Genomic DNA, 20,714 nt, shown 5'->3' on the forward strand with positions numbered 1-20,714 from the left:
TCAACCATTAGTATTGGATAATGGTTAGCAAAGATCCTCTTGAGTAATTCTCCAAACATTTGGAACCATTCTATCTAATACAAATTAGATGCCAACAGATTAGTGATCTTTTGCTATATGTATATTATATTCATGATAAATGGTTTACCCATAATGCTCTTTGATCAAATTTTTTGTTCAGTAGAGCTGATGATTGTTGTTTCGAGGCTTAGTTTAAATCATTAAAGTATATACCTGAGTTACAAATTAAATATACCACCTTTATAACTAAGTTTAGATCATCTTAATAAAAACTAGCTGAAATTTGCAGGATATGAGTACTTATAACAAATGGACTATCCCCAATCAGTTCTATACTTTTATACATAATGATGTTTTCTTAAATCCTAACCTTTTTTAAAATCAACCAAAAACAAGAGATAATAAAAATCTCCAAAATTTAAAGCAACAATATACAGACTTCACAAAATCCCAAAAGCAATCACAATCAGACATCACAGCGAAGCAGATGAGGCAAAAGATTGAGCTTGACCACCAATTGATAGCCATCAAACTTCATACGAAAAACACCAATCCTTCAATCTAACAATTTTCAATATAAAACGAAAAAAAATCTGGTTTTTGTTACTTATTTTCCAGATTTTCGTAATATTCGACTAAAATTTCAGACGAATAGCTGTCCTTTTCCACAAAGCATACACATTATGCGACCAAATTCGAAAACCACGAAAACGAAAAATCAAAACAGAACTCTTGGCGAAAATTGTGGGGAAATGAAAATCCAAACAGAAAATAAGCAAAAACTCATACAACGAAGAAACAAAAAGATGAAGCTAATTCGCAATTATTAGAATCATATTTGAACATTTTTAAGATAGTACAAGTGAAACAAGCATCAAACTTCCTTACACAAGTTGAATCTGCAATATTCCCAATTATTATGCTAAATTTGCTAGAGAGGCCAAAATTAGGAAAAGAATCGATAAAAATGGCGCTAGAGCCTTTCCCGAGAACCATCAAAACTGTTCAATGCTTTGTCCGGCACGCCTCAACCTTACTAGCTCTTTAACCACATGCCGTACTGAGCATTTTCATTGATATAGTAGCCGGATATTGAAGCCCACGGTTCAACTTGTTGCCACCTTCCTTTTGACAATTCTCTTCCTTCTGGCCTTGGGCGCAGGTGCATCGCCCTCCACTTTAGAGTCGGGTTGCCCTTGTCTGATCCCAAGAAGCCCGAGTCCAGAGACAATGGCATTCTTGGATATGAACCATTTGGAAGAAGACTGGTTGGCACCTTCTGAAGGTCTGTTGTAAGCTTTCAGGAGATCCTCCGAGTGAACCAATGGATCCGCTTCGACACCCAGCCATGCCAATCTAGACGACTCTCCCACTTGAACATTCAGGACCCTGCATGGATTTGCATCCCACATTAACATCAAGAAGCCATGAGCAGAAAAGTACTAAATAATGCATCAAATTCATTATCAGCTTATAAAATGATAGGGTGAGATTATTAAAAAGGCAAACCTCAAAGCAGTGCTGAAGAACAGAGCTACTCCAATGACATCAAAGTAACTGGTTGTAGCTCTCTCAAAACCGCATAAGAGTTGATACCGCAGATTAGCATAAAGACCAAGGAAGGCTCCATAACCGAGTGCATTGGTGCTAACAGATGGAACGCTCACTGATAACCTAATAAAATCCATCGCCAAACAAAAATGTAAAGTGTCAAGAAGAAGCTCAGAATGTTACCAGAATAAGAACTAGGACATCATCGTTGTGATTATATATTTCTACCTTCCCTCCTTTTTCCTGGCAACAAAATTTGATAGAGCACCCTGTGCAGCTCCAGCCGTAAATCCTACCATACTTAGCTCTGCAGCTCTGTAAAGGAATGATAGAAGTCTCTTTTGGATGTCAAACTCTCTATATCTATAGCTACTTTCAAAAATATTGTTTGGGAGCTTTTGCAGAGTATTCTGCAAATCAGTTTGGAAGGTAGTTCCATATGAACGACAAGGGGCAAGGGACCAAACAACAATTGCATTGCAAGCTGTCACTGTGAGCACGTTGATGAGGGCAAGATCCCATTCTTGCTTTATTCTGAAACATGGAAATTTTAAGTGTTTAGTGAGTCCAGAGGCTCAGTGTAAGTGTTTTGCTACTTTAAAATGTACCTCTCTTTTCGATTCTGGATCTCCCACAAAACAGAGCAACCAATTGTACTTCCCTGCTCAAGAAGCATCCTCAGCATAAATGCTGGATCGGCAATCATCCTGTCAGAGGAAGTTCAGATAAAAATAAATAAAAAATGGTTCCAAATATAATTGGTAATGCGGAAATATTTTGAGGCTTAAAGTGATATTTACCATAACATAACATAACAGATGTTCAAGATGATTATTACTAACAGAGATTCATACAAACAGAGACTTTTTGTTCGCCTTAATTTTAATAATATAGATAGTTGTTTCAAAGGCATATCAAAAACTTTTATTACAAAGTTGCAGTCAAGGTTTTAAAAGATGGAATTGAGGCGTGTGGCTACACAGTACTCAGACTCATAAGCTCAGAGTACAATGAAAAACCAACAACAAATCACATGGTTTATATTCCAGATGATATCAAGAATGCAATTTTAAGAACATATCTTTCAATATATTTTTATGTTCAATTTATTTGGAAAATAAAAACTCCTACAACCAACCTGCCAATAAATGCTCTAGACAGTCCTTGGGGAAGAGACCGTGATATGAACCTTGCCGTGGTTGGCCTGGCATTGATTGCAAGAAACTTAACCAATTGAGCAGAACTAACCATACCCTGTAAACAAGCGAACATCAGACATAGTCCTCAAAAACGAGGGGGACATTATGGGCATATCATTACCATTTCATAAGCTTGACGTAACCCAGCAGGCAAATCCATAATCGTCTTTTGCCACTCATTTAATACAGCATCAACAAATTTCCTGTCAAACAACTGCAGATAACATTTGAGTGTTAGCCAGAAAGTGCTAGACAATTACTGGAGTATTAAATAGATTAGTCTTTGTGACCACTTTTGTTTGTCACTAGACAGATTTGTTCATTACCTCCCCAAGAATGATCCTTCTCCTAAATGGCCCACCCTCGTCTCCCTCATCACCCTCATCAAAATCATCAAAGTAATCATCATCATCGCCACCATCATCGCCTCCATCACCACCTCCGTGACTAAGACCCTTCCCCTGATTGCCACCTCCACCCCCAGTGTCAATCTGACATTACAAAGAGAATCACCCATATTACATTTAAAACCATGAAAGTAGGTTTAAGAAGACAATCTAAAGAAGAGAGAGTGGGCATGCAAATAGTTTAGCAATGGAGAGTTCCAGCTCTGAAACATCTAACCAAGAAGGCTCAAATTACTATCAGCATCACTAAAGATCAGAAACCCTATAAATTAGAGCTATGAAGCGTAAAATGATGAATCCAACTGCGCCAATGGTACAGATTACAGAATGAGGTTTCCGTGGACCAAAAATTAATTAATTTATAGCAATGGACGTCGGAATTCAGCCACTAAAGATGAACTTAAAGGCTCGAGTTCACCAATAAAAAAATAGCAGAATAGCAGATACCTTGTAAGCTGAAGGATTATTCGATTGATCGAGAGAAATGGATAAAATAGAACTATGCAAACATAATTAGCCACAGATAACCTCCTCTATCCATTATAAGTCCTCAGAGAAGAACTCAATACTCCCTTAAAACTGCATAAATCCACCTCAAACCTCTCAAATAATTTCTTACAGAATGAGTTGTCCATGGACCAGAAACTCGTAAATTAACAATGGAGGATGGAATTCAGTCACCAACGATTAATCAACAGAAGATGAGCATAAAGGCTCCTCAATCAAACATTACCAGATACCTTGAAAGGTGAAGGACTACTCAGTTACTCGAGAAAATGGATAAAATAGAATTAACACAAACATCATTTCCAACAGATATCCTTCCCTATCCATTCCTTAACCGCATAAATCCACCATAAATCTCTCAACTAATTTCTTACTAGAATCAACTGTGCATAACTTAAGAAATTCAAAACTACCTGAGGACTAGACTTAGTTTCCTTCTTCGTCATATCGAGCTTCGATTTCTCCAAGGTAACAGCTCCAAACGCCCCGTACTGCCCGCCCTTCATAGTGGGGCCAAATTCCACGGAGCTCGACGACGGAGCATCCGGAGACGCCTGAAAGCATCGCTCAAGGTGCGCATTCGTGTCGCCGTCCACCAGCGAAGAAGACGAAGCGACAATCGCAAAATAACGCCTCCGCCGCCTCCCGGCGAGCGGCGGCGGCGATAAACGCAGGGAGACGGTTGAAATCGGCTGCAGCGGCTTGGACGATAGGGATTTGGTCGTTGGCGCGAGGGGCATAATCTGCGCCGTTTGGAACACTGAATGAGACATGTTTCGCGTTGATTTTCCGATTCGAATCGGGTCTAAGCAAGCTGGATAGTGGAATTGAAGATTGGAGCTTCAATTTGCAGCGGAGGATTGGATTTTCCGCTTGAGCTGTTTCCTCCCTGAGAGAGAAGAAGAAGAGAGAGAAAGAGATTAGGGGTTGAGGGTGAAGTTAAGGTTTTGATTGACTCACTGTAACTCGAAGGTGAGTCGACTCGGTACCGTATCCTATTTCATTTTTATTTATCATTTTTTTAAATATTTGCACAAATTCCACGGTGGAGTTAGGTGGGATTCGGGATCCAATGCTAAGAGCAGCCGCAACACAGTCTAGTTCGAGGCTGCACGGGTGGCTAAGGTTCGCGTCCGGTTCATCTACATAGCGGGAGAGGTTTCATGGTGCCAAATTATAATGTGAGGCCGGATGTGGGTTGCATATGTGTCGAATTCATCAGCGATCTTTGTCCCCAAACATTTTCACCCTATTGTTTCCTTGAATACTACTCATTGATCAACTCACGCACATATTAAATTTTGTCGAATTAATCCGCGATCTTTATCCTCAAACATTTTCACTATATTGTTTCCTCAAATACTGCTAGATCAACTCACGCACATATTAAATTATTTCTCTTAATTCATCTCTATAAAATTCGTTCTCTAGAATTGGATTTATAAATCCTTAAGGAGAAAATTGAAATTCCAATAGTGAAACCTCTGCTTACTTGTTAATTGAATTAAAATTGATTGGGCTTATACCTTAGGGCCCTTGGTCATGTTTCTGATAAAAATGAAATAGCCACAGTGTTTGAAAAATCAATTTACTTTCAAATTAATCCAAACTTTGAAAAATTAATTTACTTTTAATCAATTCAATTCAGTTAAGAAAAATTGTCAGTTTGTTAGTGATAATATCAAGTGCACACTGCAAAAAATCATGAAATTTTATCAAATTTCGTTGTCTCGTAGCTTCTAAAAGTGGATTAGAAAAACCATAAAATTTTAGATTTATTCTCAATTATCTCGTAACGAAAGAGTATATAATTGCCTAAGTTTAAGATATTATTCCTATATTTTGACCAATTAATGATATTTTCTTTAAAAAAAAGACAACATTGTTTATTTCACCGATATTGTATAGGCTTTTTGATTTTTATTTATATACCAACTTAACTTATTTATATTGTTAAGCTACTTTCCCACCAATGGTTTTTGAAGCTATTTTATTTTCCTTGTGTCCACTCTCCTCCTTTCTCAATATATCCATAAACATCATTCAGCTCGCTCTAATCCTTTGTTTTCAACAATTTACAAGTAAAAAAGTGCCAAAATCAACCAAAATTATGCATAAGAAACATACAACTTTTTTTACTCAAAATACATAAGATACATGAAGCATATATACAAGAATCAGAAGACCTTCCAGGCACCATCCATCTCTTTCACGACGCATGTTATACACACGACAAAGAAGCATGACACACATTGAAATCCAGGCTCATCATACCTATCTTCATGACATAGGTCGCATCTCTTTTTCTTGGTTATGATTTCAAATCTAAGAGGATGATCATGAATACCGGAAATCACATACGGCTCTGCCCCATATTTGACGTTTCTATACTCACCGGACGTAGCGGGAAAGCATTTGGTATGAAAGGATTGATCGCAGTCCCGGCAGTGATACATCCAGTTCTTGGGGTGAATATAGTGTTCGCAGTTGCTGCAATAGAACTCACCGGGACGGTTAACATATGCATCATATGTCAACCACAATAAGTGTTTTTCCAATCTATGCTTATTTGTTGTTGGTAGCATCACACATGCACCACACACACGGAATCTGCAGCTATTACATTTGTATTGTCCCTTTTGTGGAGTTATAAACCCATAACAGTTACCACAAAATCCAGACATATATTCGCCTGCGACTAGCTTGAGATAATTATGTCGTGGGTGAGCTGCGTGCTTTATGGTGTTGGGCAAAGAAGCACACTTGATGTCTATATTGAATTCGCATTCTTCGCTAGTACAAGTGTAATAGAGCCCATTCTTATAAGCATCGCAAACACGACATAGTATCCAACTTGTTAGCTTGTCAACATTTCCAAGCATTAAGTTGTGATCTTTGAGAGGATGAATAGGAAGTGAGGGGATGTTTAGTGGTAACTTGAAGCAAGACAAGTGAAGAGAGTATTTACATTCATCACAACTCATATAACCATTCTCATACTCACCATCATCATCTGTTTGTTTCCTTTTCATGTATAGCCAATATGCACCCGTCACATATTAATTCCGATCTTGGAATACTATCACAATAATCTTCATCATCTCCTTCTTCATCATATTTTTTCCAGTGATTATGAGAAGATGATGATTAAGACGACGAAAATGTAATAAAAGTTAGTAAATGAGGGTGATTGGAGAAGTTATACTTGCCACCAATGTTGTGATTGTCATGATCACGAGGGACAAGAATTCGTCCACTTTCTCGCTTAACGAAAGATACGATCATCTTCTCATACATGTCATCTACTGCCATTGGAAATTTGGTAACCTCTTTCTCATCATCAGTTGCAATTTCATTTTCATCCTTAGTGAATCTGAAAGAAAATCAACCAAAACAATTAATTAAATCATAAACCCAAAATGTAAACATACATGTGTTTGACATGAATAAATAGTACTAGTAAAAAGGAGTATTACGTGGAGGTGGTGCAGTTGAGATGGACGACATATCTGCATAGGTGGCAATGATAGACCCAACGTCGCAATGACAAAGTTGTGTTGCATATAGCACAATCAAATTCATAGCGGATGTACTCAAGGGGAGGATAAAAGGCGAGGGAGAGAGAGTGGTGATGATGAGGGAAGTCCTTAGACTCGGGGAGGAGTGCACAACTCTCGTGTATCCAGTAGTCGCATATGTTGCAGGTGTAGGAGTCCCCTTTCTCAGTGGCACCACAGGCATCGCAAGGGAATGGGCACCACCTTGTCTTCTTGGACACCAAAGGGGCTGACACCCATTAGTCTAAAAGAACTTCGTGCCTCAAGCCACTTATCACCCTTACCACAACTAATAAGAAGGCTGAGGTCTTTCCCCCGGGACATGCAACCTATCCTAGATCAAAGTGCAAATATTTAATGCAGAAAAGAAGTTTTTCTAATGGTAAGGGCTTAGTTCCCATGTCAGCTGAGTTTTTATCTGTATGCACTTTTTGAAGAAACACTTCACCTTTTTCTACAATATCCCTAATGTAATGAAACCTTACATCTATATGCTTTGTCCTATCATGGAACACAGGGTTTTTACATAACTGAATAGCAGATTGAGAATCAGAAAACACATAATCCTGCAAATTAGTATTATCAACAACATTTTGAATTCCACTAGGGCTATGTATCACATTCTGGGCAGGAATAGGGGAGGGATTCCTAACATGACTATCATGCTCATTGTCATTCACATTTTGGCCAGACACATCATGAACAATATTTGGATTTCCTTCATCAGGAGTCTCATTAGGTGTATAGACTGAATATGTGTTCCAAAATGGCTGCTCCACCTCACTTGGAGCATCACTGGGATGCTCCACTCCAGTGAGTGTATCTGTGGACTCCACCCCATTGAGGGGTTCATTGTCCACATCTATAGGATCTGGGCTACTTGTCAACCTAAGCAGGAGAATTCATCTTCATTGAAGACAACATCCCTACTTATTATGACCTTGAACCCAGGTTCATCCCTAAGTCAGACCCTATACCCTTTGACACCCTCAGGATAACCTAGAAAAACACATTTCCTAGATCTAGGCTCAAGTTTATCAGACTTAGTATGCACACAGTACAACCAAAAACCCTTAGGTGAGAAAAGTTAAGAGGCTTTCCATAGAATACATATTCAGGACACTGACCAACCAGAGGCACAGAAGGAGACCTATTTACCAAATAAGTAGCAGTTAATAAAGCCTCACCCCAAAACTTTTTTGACAATCCAGACTTAGAAAGCATGCATCTCACTTTTTCAAGTAAAGTTCTGTTCATTCTCTCAGCAACCCCATTTTTTTTGTGGGATATAAGGCACAGTTTTATGTCTTTTTATTCCAAAACCATCACACAAGTCATTCATCTGATTGTTATAAAACTCCAGGCCATTATCAGTTCTAATAGCCTTGATTCTTGCCAGTCTGAGTTTCAATCAAAATTTTCCAAGTTTTCAGTTTTTCAAACACCTCAGACTTATGTCTCATCAAAAAACACCACACTTTTCTGAAAAAATCATCAATCACAGACAAGAAGTAAACACATCCAGAGTAAGAAGACACAGAAGCAGGCCCCCAAACATCCATATGCAAATATTCAAGGATACATGTACTCACATTTTCAGGTGCAGGGGTAGAAGGGAAGGAGACCCTATGCTGTTTACCCAGCACACAAGAATCACAGAAAGGCAACTCACTGTGAACATCATTATCAGACAGGATGACATGCTTTTTTAGAATACTCAGGCCTTTAGCACTCATGTGACCTAGCCTATTATGCCACAACATGGTTCTATCAGATTTAACAACATTGGCAAAGGCTTTTTCACATGTAAGAGGCACAACAGTACGGACATATAAACCACATTTCTTTTTAGCCTTAAACAGGCACATAGATCATTTGCAAATTTTCATACAGCCTTCCCCCACTTCCCCCCCATACCCTCATTTTCAAGAGCAGTACAAGACATCAAATTATAGCACAGATCAGGAACATATCTCACATCCTTCAAGTTGAGCATATAACCATTTTCAAACTTCAAACACACAGTGCCAATACCAAGAATTTCACACTTCTTGTCATCAGCCATTGACACAAAAGTTTTTGTTATAGGTTTCAGCTCAGAAAACACTTCCTTAAAAGGACTCACGTGATAAGTACATCTAGAATCACATAGCCAGTTATTAGATGTAAAGGGGCAAGCAGGAGCAGCATTAACAAATTGCAGATCATGCACCATAAACACAAAATCATTAACATTGTCATAAGTAGCAACATTGACAAGAGTTTCAACCTGGGAGTTGTTGTTGGGGAACTTATTCTTCTTAGGCTTAGTACAATCTCTCTTGTAGTGCCCAATATCTCCACAGTTGAAACACTTCCTATAGGTTTTAGGATCCTTACTTCTATTCCTAGACCTAAACTTTTTCCTTGAGTTTGAGGTATTACTAGAACCACTACTGGGCTCATTGCCCCCTCTAGATTTAGATCTTCCTCTGACATTCAAAACCTTATTATAGGCATTCTTATCAGCAGCTCTCTCCTTAAGTTCAAGTTCCTTAGATTTCAGGGAGCTAATAGTGAGGTCTAGAGGAGCAGAATCCCTACCACTTTATGGCAGCCTTAACATCACTATAGGAATCAGGTATGACATTCATAAGGGTTATACTAGTGTATTCATCTATGGTTTTATCACCTGATCTCTTAATGTCCTGAATCTGAAACCTATCCACATTGTCATCAATATCCTTAGCAAGGTCAAGCATAAACTTGAACTGCTTTTCAAGCAAGTACATCCTAGAAGACATAGAGGTTTCAGTATACAGAGTATCAAGCAATTTCCACATTTCAGCAGCAGATTCCTCATGATCAACTTTCCTAATCACAAAATCAGACAGATTTAACACAATAGTAACCCTAGCCAGATCATTCATTTCATCAATCTTATCATGAGTAGTATCCTCAGGCAAAGTACCATCAACAACTTTGAAAACTTTTTGTTGAATTAAAACACATTTCATTTTCTGTTTCCAAATAGCAAAATCATTTTTACCATTATAAGGAACCAAACCAACAAGTTGAGCCATCTTAGCAAGAATTTTAGCAAGAACCCAGGAAGCAAGACAGAAACACAAGGCCTTACAAACCTGAGAACACAGAGACATACACAACAGCACAAGAAACATCAACACAAGTTTCTCAGAACAGTTAAAGATCTCAAATCCTTGACTGTCACGAGCAAGACTGGCCAAGGCTATCCCAGCTCGCAATCACTCACTTTTGGAGGGCGCAGGGCGTCACTTGGGCAGTGTAGAATGCTTGGTGGTCAAGTAAAATGAGATCACAAGATCACAGAGGACAAGCACCAACGGAAGCAAAACATAGAGAAAGCACAGAAGAAGTCCTAAGCCTTTGCCGGAGGCTGTCTACTAGAAACAAGATCCCAAGCCTATAGATGGCACTAAACAGAAAAGAAAACAAAAGAACAGGAGATTAAGCCAATTTACCAGAGCAAACCCTCACTCGAAGGAAGATTCCACTTGCCCACCTCCTTAAGCGACTTGGCGTGCCGTCCTAGTCCCCCCGTGGCTCTGATACCACTGTAGGGATCAGACTAGGGACGGATTCACTAATTACCAAGACCTCTTTGTTCTTCATTAGGAGAGCTCATTCAAACTCTAACCACGAGACTGATAGTATCAAGATTTACAAAGTTCGAAAGTAAGAATGCAAAGTCTAGCTATTACAATCAATATCGAACTCTAGCTAAATCTTGAATCTCCACCACCTGCATACTTAATAAACTTGTCAGTAAGACAAAACTAGACCCTCTCGGATCTAAACCAGTTAATCAAGTGAACCACAGATAAAGAAAAAATACAGAGCAGATCAAGGTAGTGGCTCAGCCACCCGCCAATAGTACAAGTCTATTCTCCAGAACCCTAAATCCAAGGGAGCAACCGTTGAATCCACAAGTGATTCACCTCACACCGCAGAGATCAACACCAAGAACTCCTTCACATCGGACCTAGAACTCAAGAACACAACCTCACACGAAGTCTCTCACAAACCAAAACCCTAGGTCTCACAACACAGCCGGCAACCGAAGTAGTTGCCTCCACCGGTCAATACCTCTGTCAATCGCACAGAACCACCGCGAATAACCCCAAGGAAACCACCGGAAAAGCCATCGGAGAAGAAGAGTAAACAGAGAGAAGAGCGAGTTTCTCAGACTAGAGAGAGAGAGAGTTGAAAGGAGAAAGAATCGAATGAATGAGACTCGAAGAGTCTCCTCTCACATAACTAACACGCATCACAATCCAACGGCTCAGAGCCTTGATCCGAGTGGGTGTACACATGGCATCATCTGGACGTAGAGGTAAGTAGATTGGACTCAGCCCAAACTAATATCACATGGGCTACACAAATATACAACCCAAATGAAATTCCACCACAAATATATTCAACATGCATAAAAACAAACATTTAGCCAATAACATAAATACAACAATCTAAAATGGCACACAAACAATTAAAAAAGAGTAGTTTGATTCAATTTGAATCGGATGGCATGGGCATCTAATACGATGAGATATCGTATCTGACTGATCGTCGATAAGGGGACCAAGGGGAGGTTCGTTCGCGGAGGATTTCTCCATCGAGCAACCACCGTCTACTAGGGTTTTTCCGTGAGGAAGAAGGTAACTTGCGAGGAAAGAAAATAAGCGATAAAAATTAGGGTAAATTCCGGTATATTGATAATCATTCTCAATGTACAGCAGTACGGAATCCCTTTATATATGACTAAGGACCCTAAGTTTGGTTCGACTCGATCAATTCCGGGAAAGAACCAACAAGAAAACCCGAAACGGAGCTTATAATTACGCTCGACTCTAAAAGATAAATATTAAAATAGTTTCACAAAAATAACGATAATATCTTAAACAATAAAATAAAATAAACATTAAACATAAAATAAACATTATACATGAAATAAACAATAAACATAGGTTTGGGCGCTCTTGTATTGCTATCACCTCTTCCTACTCATCTGCGGTTGCCTCCTCCTCGGTCTCTTCCGACTCTAGCTGTTCCTCATAGTGCACCATAACCGTCTCCTCAGGTGGTGTAGTCCTCGTGCCCATATCAGCATCTTCAATGTGTTTCACACCACAAGGTTTACATGCGACAAAGAAGCATGACTCACATTGAAATCCAGCCCCATCATACAATCCAGGATTATGATAATATGTGCGCCAATCAGAGACCACATAGCTATCAACATGGCATAGATCACATCTCTTCTTCTTAGTTATGATTTGAAATCTAAGACGGTGGTGAGGATCATGAAAATTGGAGATCACATACCGCTCTGTTCCAAAGTTGATGTTTCTGTAATAACCCGACGTAGCAGAAAAGCATTTGGGATGAAAGGATTGATCGCAGTCTCGGCAATGATACATCCAGATCCTAGGATTCATTTGATCTTCGCAACTGCTGCAGTAGAAGTCACCAGGACGGTTAACATAGGCATCATATGTCAACGACAACAAGTGCTTCTCCGATCTATGCTTATTTCTTGCTGGTAACATCACACACCTGTCACACACACTGAACCTACAGCTACTGCATCTGTATTTTCCCGCATTCAATCGTGGATGTATTATCTTAAAACAGCCAGCGCAAAAATCAGGCCAGATATTATCTTCTGTGAGTACCTCTAGCTTGAGATGATTATGCCGTGGGTGAGCTGCATGTTTTATGGTGTTGGGCATAGAAGCACACTTGATATCTATCTTGAAGGAGCAGCTAGCGCTTGTACAAGCGTAATAGAGCCCATTTGATAAAGCAAGACAAATGTTACAGAATATGCAATCTGTGAGCTTGCCAACATTTCGAAGCATTAGTTTGTGATTGTTTTTAGGATGAAGTGGATGATTGGGAATCTCAGGTGGTAAGTTGAAGCAGGACAAGTGGAGAAAGTATTTGCATTCATCACAACTCATGTAACCACTCTCATACCCATCGTCACTTGTTTGCTTCTTTTCATGTATAGCCAGTGTGCACCCATCACATATTAATTCCGATCTTGGAATACTATCAAAATCATCTTCATCATCATCTTCTTCTTCGTCATCTTTTTTGTAGTGATGATGAGATGATGATGATGATGATGACGACGACGAAAATGTAATAAAAGTTAGTACATGCGGGTGACACGAGAAGTTATACTTGCCACTGATGTTGTGATTGTCATGAGCATGAGGGACAAGAATTTGTCCACTTTCTCGCTTAACGAAAGGTACGATCAGCTCCTCATACATGTCCTCTACTGTTATTGGAAAAATGGTTGTTACCTCTTTCTTATCATCAATTGCATTTGCATTTTCATCATCAAACCTGGAAGATAATCAATGAAAAGTGTTAATAAAGCCCAAAATGTAAACATGCATGTATTGACATGAGTAAATATATAGTGAGAAGTGTTACATGGAGTTGGCGCAGTTGATATGGACGACATAACTGCAGAGGTTGCAATGATAGACCCAACGTCTGCATGGCAAGGTTTTGTTGCATACAGCACACTCAAATTCATATTCGATGTACACAGATGGAACATCAAAGGCGAGGGACAGAGAGTGGGCAGGGTGATGACGAGGGAACTCCTTAGACGCAGGGAGGAGTGCGCAGCTCTCGTGTATGGAGTAGTCGCAAATTGTGCAGGTGTAGGAGTCCCCTTTCTCAGTGGCACCACATGCATCGCAGGGAAATGGACACCACCTTGTTTTCTTGGAAAATCGTAGCTCATGCTGAGGGTGGCTTAGATGCATCATTACCGGCTGCGCTGAATCCTTATCGTTAACGCCACCCGCACATCGCAAATGGATCTCGAATCCATCACAACTCCCTTGTCTACATTTGTAGCTTAACCCCGTATACCCACCCTTTCTACAAATTGCACATTCTTTGAATCCGTAAGAAGCACGCAATGCAAGTGAGTGTGAGGGATGGATAGGATGCATAATCTCTTGAGGCATTTCCATGCATTCTTTGTGTAACCACCAACGGAATCCACACCTGAGGCTGCATCCGTAAGTTGCATCTCCAGGTAAAATGTATCTCTGACAACCATAACACCATGAATCGTAATCGCTTTTCCGGGCCGAGTCGGGGATCAGACTCAGCGGATGTTCATGAATCACATGAGTAAAACTCTCACCCTCCATTTCTTTCTTTTTTTTCTCTGAACAACTCTTTTTTTTCTTTTTCCCTCTCCTTATCACTACTCAAATTGGAAAAGATAACATTAATTCCTATATGTAGACCATTTAATGTGTATTAAAATGATGCAAAACTTTGAGTAACTATTAATACAAAGAATCATGCGGCAACGCAAGTTAAGAATATGCAAAAGGTAACACGTATTCTTTTTTTTATGTCTTCACAAACAAAGAAAAGTAAAAGTAAAAATTAAATTTGGAGCACGAACAAAGAATATATAAAATGTACTGTAAGTATTACTTAGTAAATAATACTCCCTCCGTCCACGCAAAATAGACCACATTGTGAATGACATGTGTTTTAATGTGGAATTGGTAAAATAAAAGAGAAGGAAAAAAAAAGAGTAGTGTTAGTGAAATGTGAGGTTCATATTATTATTAGTGTTTAATTATGTTAGATAGAAAATGTGAGGTCCTTTTTCAAACTTGGTCTATTTTTCGTGGACAACCAAAAATGGGTAATGTGGTCTATTTTTCATGGACGGGAGTGGTGATATCAATTCCGTCGAATTAAGTCACGCATTCATTTATTGATCCTAGAAAAGTGAAAAACAAATAAAAATTATAATGAGATATTGTTTTGTTATTGCAACCTTAAAAATAGTACTCCCTCTGTCCACGAAAAACAGACAAAATTGTGAATGACACGGGTTTTAATGTATAATTGGTAAAGTAAGAGAGAGATAGGAAAAGTAAGAAAAAGAGGGAGGAAAAATATAGTGAAATGAGTGTTAGTGGATTGTGGGGTACACATTTAGAATGATGTATATGATTAGTAATGGTTGAAAACTTTTCTTTTTGAACTTAGTCTATTTTTTATGGACGGACCAAAATGACAAAACTTATCTATTTTTCATGGACGGATGGAGTATTACACACACCACGTTTACTTTTCTCAAATTTCATCAAGATAAGAAAGAAAAGTAAAGGGAAATAAACAAAAGTAAAAGAAATAAAGAAAAGGAAAGAGAAGGAAATGAAAATAAAGTAAATCCATCACGAAATTAGAAGGGAAAAAAAGAAAAATTATGTAAATAGTACTCACAGTCAAAGAATCAAGCAAACTTGGAGTGGGAGCAAGAATAGATAAAAGGTAAACTGTATTATGAAATATTAGATTCTAATCTTCATGTAGTATTATCAAAACACTAGTTTGACCTTTATATATATTGATATTACTTTGATCAATTAAAACTGACGTGTGACATTAAGGTTGGTCTTCAAGATTCTTTCAATTCAAAAGAAAACAACATGAGACAGAATTAATATACTACTATAAATTGTGTAAATCAAATCAAATTAAATTAAATGTTGGTAATGAATTATTAATATAATTAACTAATTAGAATTTCCTTTCACAAAATTAGATGTGAATATCAGAATATGTGATAGATAATCCTTTCGATATCGATATAAAGAACTACTATTAGATTAATTTGTTTGGTAGAAAATGCGGGCATAGCACGAGAAAAGAACTAAATGTCTATTATATACAAGCCAAATACTAAACTCTGCGGGTGGATTCACTAGCATATGAACACTGTTTTGGACCCCATATAAACATAATATGATAAGTAATTAGTAGCAAAGTTTTCTTCCCTTTGCACATGCGGCAACATGACCGAGTGTGACTAGCTTGAGATAATTATGTTGTGGGTGAGCTGCGTGTTTTACGGTGTTGGGCAGAGAAGCACACTTGTATCTATGTTGAACCGACAGTTTATTTTGGTACAAGTGTAATAGAGCCCATTTGTATGAATAAATGCAAGAATAAAAATAACACACAAGAATTATAAAACTTTTGTATACAATAATAACCAGGAGTACATTAGAATAAGGTGCATAAAAACAAACATTTAGCCCATAACACAAATACAACAATCTAAATGGCACACACAATTAAAAAAGAGAAGTTTGATTCAATTTGAATCAGATGGCATGGGCATCCTCAATGTGTTTCACACCACATGGTTTACATGCGACAAAGAAGCATGACTCACATTGAAACCCAACCCCATCATACAATCTTTGCTCATAATAATACTCATAATAATATGAGAACCAATAAAAAAATTCAGAGACACCATAGCTATCATTATGGCATAGATCACATCTCTTCTTCTTAGTTGTGATTTGAAATCTAAGACGGTGGTGAGGGTCATGAATACTGGAGATCACATAATGCTCTGTTCCAAAGTTGATGTTTCTGTAATCACCCGACGTAGCAGGAAAGCATTTGGGATGAAAGGATTGATCACAGTCTCGGCAATGATACATCCAGATCCTAGGATTCATGTGTTTTTCGCAACTGCTGCAGTAGAACTCACCGGGACGGTTAACATAGGCATCATATGTCAACGACAACAAGTGCTTCTCCGCTCTATGCTTATTTCTTGCTGGTAACATCACACACTTGCCACACACACTGAACCTACAGCTACTGCATTTGTATTTTCCCGCATGCCATCCTGTAGTTATTAGATCAAAACAGCCAGCGCAAAAATCAGGCCAGATATTATCTTCTGTGACTAGCTCTAGCATGAGATGATTATGCCGTGGGTGAGCTGTATGTTTTATGGTGTTGGGCATAGAAGCACACTTGATATCTATGTTGAAGGAGCAGTTAGCGCTAGTACAAGCGTAATAGAGCCCATTTGTAAAAGCATAACAAACTCTACATAATATCCAATCTGTGAGCTTGCCAACATTTCGAAGCATTAGTTTGTGGTTGTTAGGATGACGTGGATGATTGGGGATCTCACGTGGTAAGTTGAAGCAGGACAAGTGGAGAAAGTATTTGCATTCATCACAACTCATGTAACCACTCTCATACCCATCACCTGTATGCTTCTTTTCACGTATAGGCAGTGTGCACCCATCACATGTTAATTCTAATATTGGAATACTGTCACAATCATCTTCATCATCTTCTTCTTCATCGTCATCTTTTTTGTAAAGATGACGAGGTGATGATGATGACGAAAATGTAATAAAAGTTAGTAGATGAGGGTGATTGGAGAAGTTATACTTGCCACCGATGTTGTGATTGTCATGATCATGAGGGACAAGAATTTGTCCACTTTCTCGCTTAACGAAAGGTACGATCATCTCCTCATACATGTCATCTACTGCCATTGGAAATTTGGTACCCTCTTTCTCATCATCAATTGCATTTGCATTTTCATCATCAAACCTGAAAGAAAATCAATGAAAAGTGTTAATAAAACCCAAAATGTAAACGTGCATATATTGACATGAGTAAATAGTGAGAAGTGTTACGTGGAGTTGGCGCAGTTGGTATGGACGACATAACTGCAGAGGTTGCAATGATAGACCCAACGTCTCAATGGCAAGGTTTTGTTGCATATAGCACACTCAAATTGATATTCGATGTACACAGATGGAACACCAAAGGCGAGGGACAGATAGTGGGTGGGGTGATGATGAGGGAAGTCCGCTGACAGTGGAAGGAGTGCGCAGCTCTCGTGTATCCAGTAGTCGCATATGTTGCAGGTGTAGGAGTCCCCTTTCTCAATGGCACCACAGGCATCGCAGGGGAATGGGCACCACCTTGTTTTCTTTGAAAATCGTAGCTCATGTTGAGGATGGCTTGGGTGGTTCATTACCGGCTGCGCTGAATCCTTTTCGTTAAGGCCCACCGCACATCCTAAATGGATCACAAATCCATCACAACCCCCTTGGCTACATATGTAGCTTAACCACCATATCACCACCCTTTTACAAATTGCACATTCTTTGTATCCATTATGAGATTCATACAATGCGAGCGAGTGTGAAGGATGGATAGGATGCATAATCTCTCTCGGCATTTCCATGCATTCTTTGTGGAGCAACCTCCTGTATCCACACCTCCGGCCGCATCCATAAGTTGCATCTCCGGGTAAAATGTATCTCCCACAGCCACAACACCATGAATCGTAACCCCTTTTCCGGGCCGAGTCGGGGATCAGACTCAGCGGGTGTTCATGAATCATATGAGTAAAACTCTCACCCTCCATTTCTTTTCTTTCTTTTTTCTCTTAACAATTATTTTTTTCCTTTTTCCCTCTTCTTATCACTACTCAGTACTCACATTGGAAAAGATAACATTTATTCCTATATATAGAGCATTTAATGTGTATTAAAATGATGCAAAAGTTTGAGTAACTATTAATACAAAGAATCACGCGGCAACGCAAGCTAAGAATAAACAAAAGGTAACACGTATTCTTTTTTTTATGTCTTCACAAACAAAGGTAAAAAGTAAAAAATTGGAGCACGAACAAAGAATATATAAAATGTATGTAGTACTTAGTAATCCCTCCGTTCCATAGTAGCGGAGGCATTTATTTTTGGTACGAAAATTAAAAAAAATTGTGTTAAGTGGGTTAAGTAAAGGAAAAATAAAGTAGAAAAGAAAAAATGTAGAGAGATGAAGAGAGAATAAAGCAAGAAGAGTAAATAAGTGAGAAAAAATGTGTTGACTTTTACTAAAAAGAGAAATGACTTCATTACTGTTATGGTCTATAGAACATATCAAAATAACAAAATAACTCCACTACTGTGAGACGGAGGGACTAAATAATACTCCCTCCGTCCCAGTTTTATAGTCACATTTTGCCATAAAAGTCCGTCCCACATTTAGAGTTACATTTAGAATTTTCCATATTTGGACATAAAATTTTAACCCATTATTCAATAAAATTACACTCAAATACCATTATTTACATTAAAATAAACCAAAACAAAAATAAAAAAAATTTAAAAGTCAAAAGGGGCTCACCTTCAACCAACTCACTTCATTTATTACACACTCCATTATCTCACTTTATTTATTACACACTCCACCATCTTACTTCACCATCTCACTTCATTTATTACATACTCCACTTCTCACTTCATTAATTACACACTCTATCAATTCCTTAAAATCCGTGTCATAACTAAATGTAACTATAAATATGGGACGGAGGGAGTAGTAGTATCAATTCCGTCAAATTAAGTCACATGCACGTTCATTTATTGATCCTAGAAAAATGAAAAAGAAATAAAAAAAATATAATGAGATATTGTTTTGTTATCGCAATCTTAAAACTAGTAGTATTACACACACCACGTTTACTTTTCTCATATTTCATCAAGAAAAGAAAAGTAAAGGGAAATAAAGAAAAGTAAAACAAAATAAAGAAAAGAAAAGAAAAGAGAAGGAAATGAAAATAATGTAAATCCATCACGAAATTAGAAGGGAAAAAAATAAATTATGTAAATAGTACTCACAGTCACAGAATCTAGCAAACTTGGAGTTGGAGCAAAGAATAAATAAAAGGTAAATTGTACTTTAGATATTATGAACTATTAGTATTATAAAAGTACCAAATATTTTTTTATCGAAACACTAGTTTGACCTTTATATATACTGATATTACTTTGATCAAAACCGACATGTGACATTAAGGTTGGTCTTCAAGATTCTTTCAATTCAAAAGAAAATGAGAAAGAATTAATACACTAAAAAAGGTGTAAATTAAATCAAATTAATTAAATGTTGGTAACGAATTATCAATATAATTAACTAATTAGAATTTCCGTTCATATATTTAGATGTGAATATGTGACAGATACTCCTAATATATTGGGCTACAACTTATGGCCCTTATTTTTGTTTGATATAAAAATGATTTAAAGCCAAAAGTATGTACTATTTGGTGTTATTCGTCACTTTTTTACCTGGTTGTAAAGTGATGAACGATATATATAGACTATGGGAGGTAACAAATTGTTAATTATTTGCTAATTGCTAACTACTGTTTTCTCCGTTCTATTTAAAATATCCATATTCTTGAGTGGCATTGAATTTTAGACTAAGTTGTTAGGTGGAATAAGTCAAAGAAAAATATAGTTGAATATTTTAATTAGGAGATGAGAAAATGATTTATTTTGCGAATACAGAAAGTAAAATTTTTGAATGAGATAGATTAAAAGAAACTGTGGAAATCTGTGGGACAGAGGGAGTATCAATTTTCAGTCATTAGATCTAAGTAATCTAATGGTACATGGGAATTCATTTTATATTAATTAACTCAAAAAAGGTCTTTTAATCATTTCTTAATATGGCAATTTTCGTGATGTTAACCCAGTATCATAAAAATGTCAACTAAATTTGATTGACATAGAAAATTTTTAATCAATTAAATTCAATCAAGAAAAACTGTAAGT

The 20,714-nt window shown here is 37.8% G+C and overlaps 3 protein-coding genes across 3 annotated transcripts; all 3 read right to left on the reverse strand.

Annotated features, from left to right (window-relative positions):
- Positions 1-818: 818 nt before the first annotated feature.
- Positions 819-4,621, reverse strand: LOC125223065 (protein RETICULATA-RELATED 1, chloroplastic-like). The gene is made up of 8 exons (XM_048126026.1): positions 4,099-4,621; positions 3,098-3,262; positions 2,893-2,985; positions 2,711-2,826; positions 2,181-2,279; positions 1,801-2,106; positions 1,531-1,695; positions 819-1,410 (listed from the first exon to the last, which is right to left on the reverse strand). Exons 1-8 carry the CDS (start codon positions 4,456-4,458, stop codon positions 1,128-1,130), a joined length of 1,587 nt encoding a protein of 528 aa, XP_047981983.1. The 5' UTR covers positions 4,459-4,621; the 3' UTR covers positions 819-1,127.
- A 7,633-nt stretch (positions 4,622-12,254) lies between these two features.
- Positions 12,255-14,514, reverse strand: LOC125185112. The gene is made up of 3 exons (XM_048081596.1): positions 13,708-14,514; positions 13,396-13,617; positions 12,255-13,314 (listed from the first exon to the last, which is right to left on the reverse strand). Exons 1-3 carry the CDS (start codon positions 14,442-14,444, stop codon positions 12,261-12,263), a joined length of 2,013 nt encoding a protein of 670 aa, XP_047937553.1. The 5' UTR covers positions 14,445-14,514; the 3' UTR covers positions 12,255-12,260.
- A 1,883-nt stretch (positions 14,515-16,397) lies between these two features.
- Positions 16,398-18,585, reverse strand: LOC125223644. Its single transcript, XM_048126885.1, has 2 exons — positions 17,778-18,585; positions 16,398-17,691 (listed from the first exon to the last, which is right to left on the reverse strand). Exons 1-2 carry the CDS (start codon positions 18,515-18,517, stop codon positions 16,428-16,430), a joined length of 2,004 nt encoding a protein of 667 aa, XP_047982842.1. The 5' UTR covers positions 18,518-18,585; the 3' UTR covers positions 16,398-16,427.
- Positions 18,586-20,714: the final 2,129 nt, after the last annotated feature.

Source organism: Salvia hispanica, chromosome 4 (assembly GCF_023119035.1).
Source record: "Salvia hispanica cultivar TCC Black 2014 chromosome 4, UniMelb_Shisp_WGS_1.0, whole genome shotgun sequence".
NCBI classification, from domain to species: Eukaryota; Viridiplantae; Streptophyta; class Magnoliopsida; order Lamiales; family Lamiaceae; genus Salvia; species Salvia hispanica.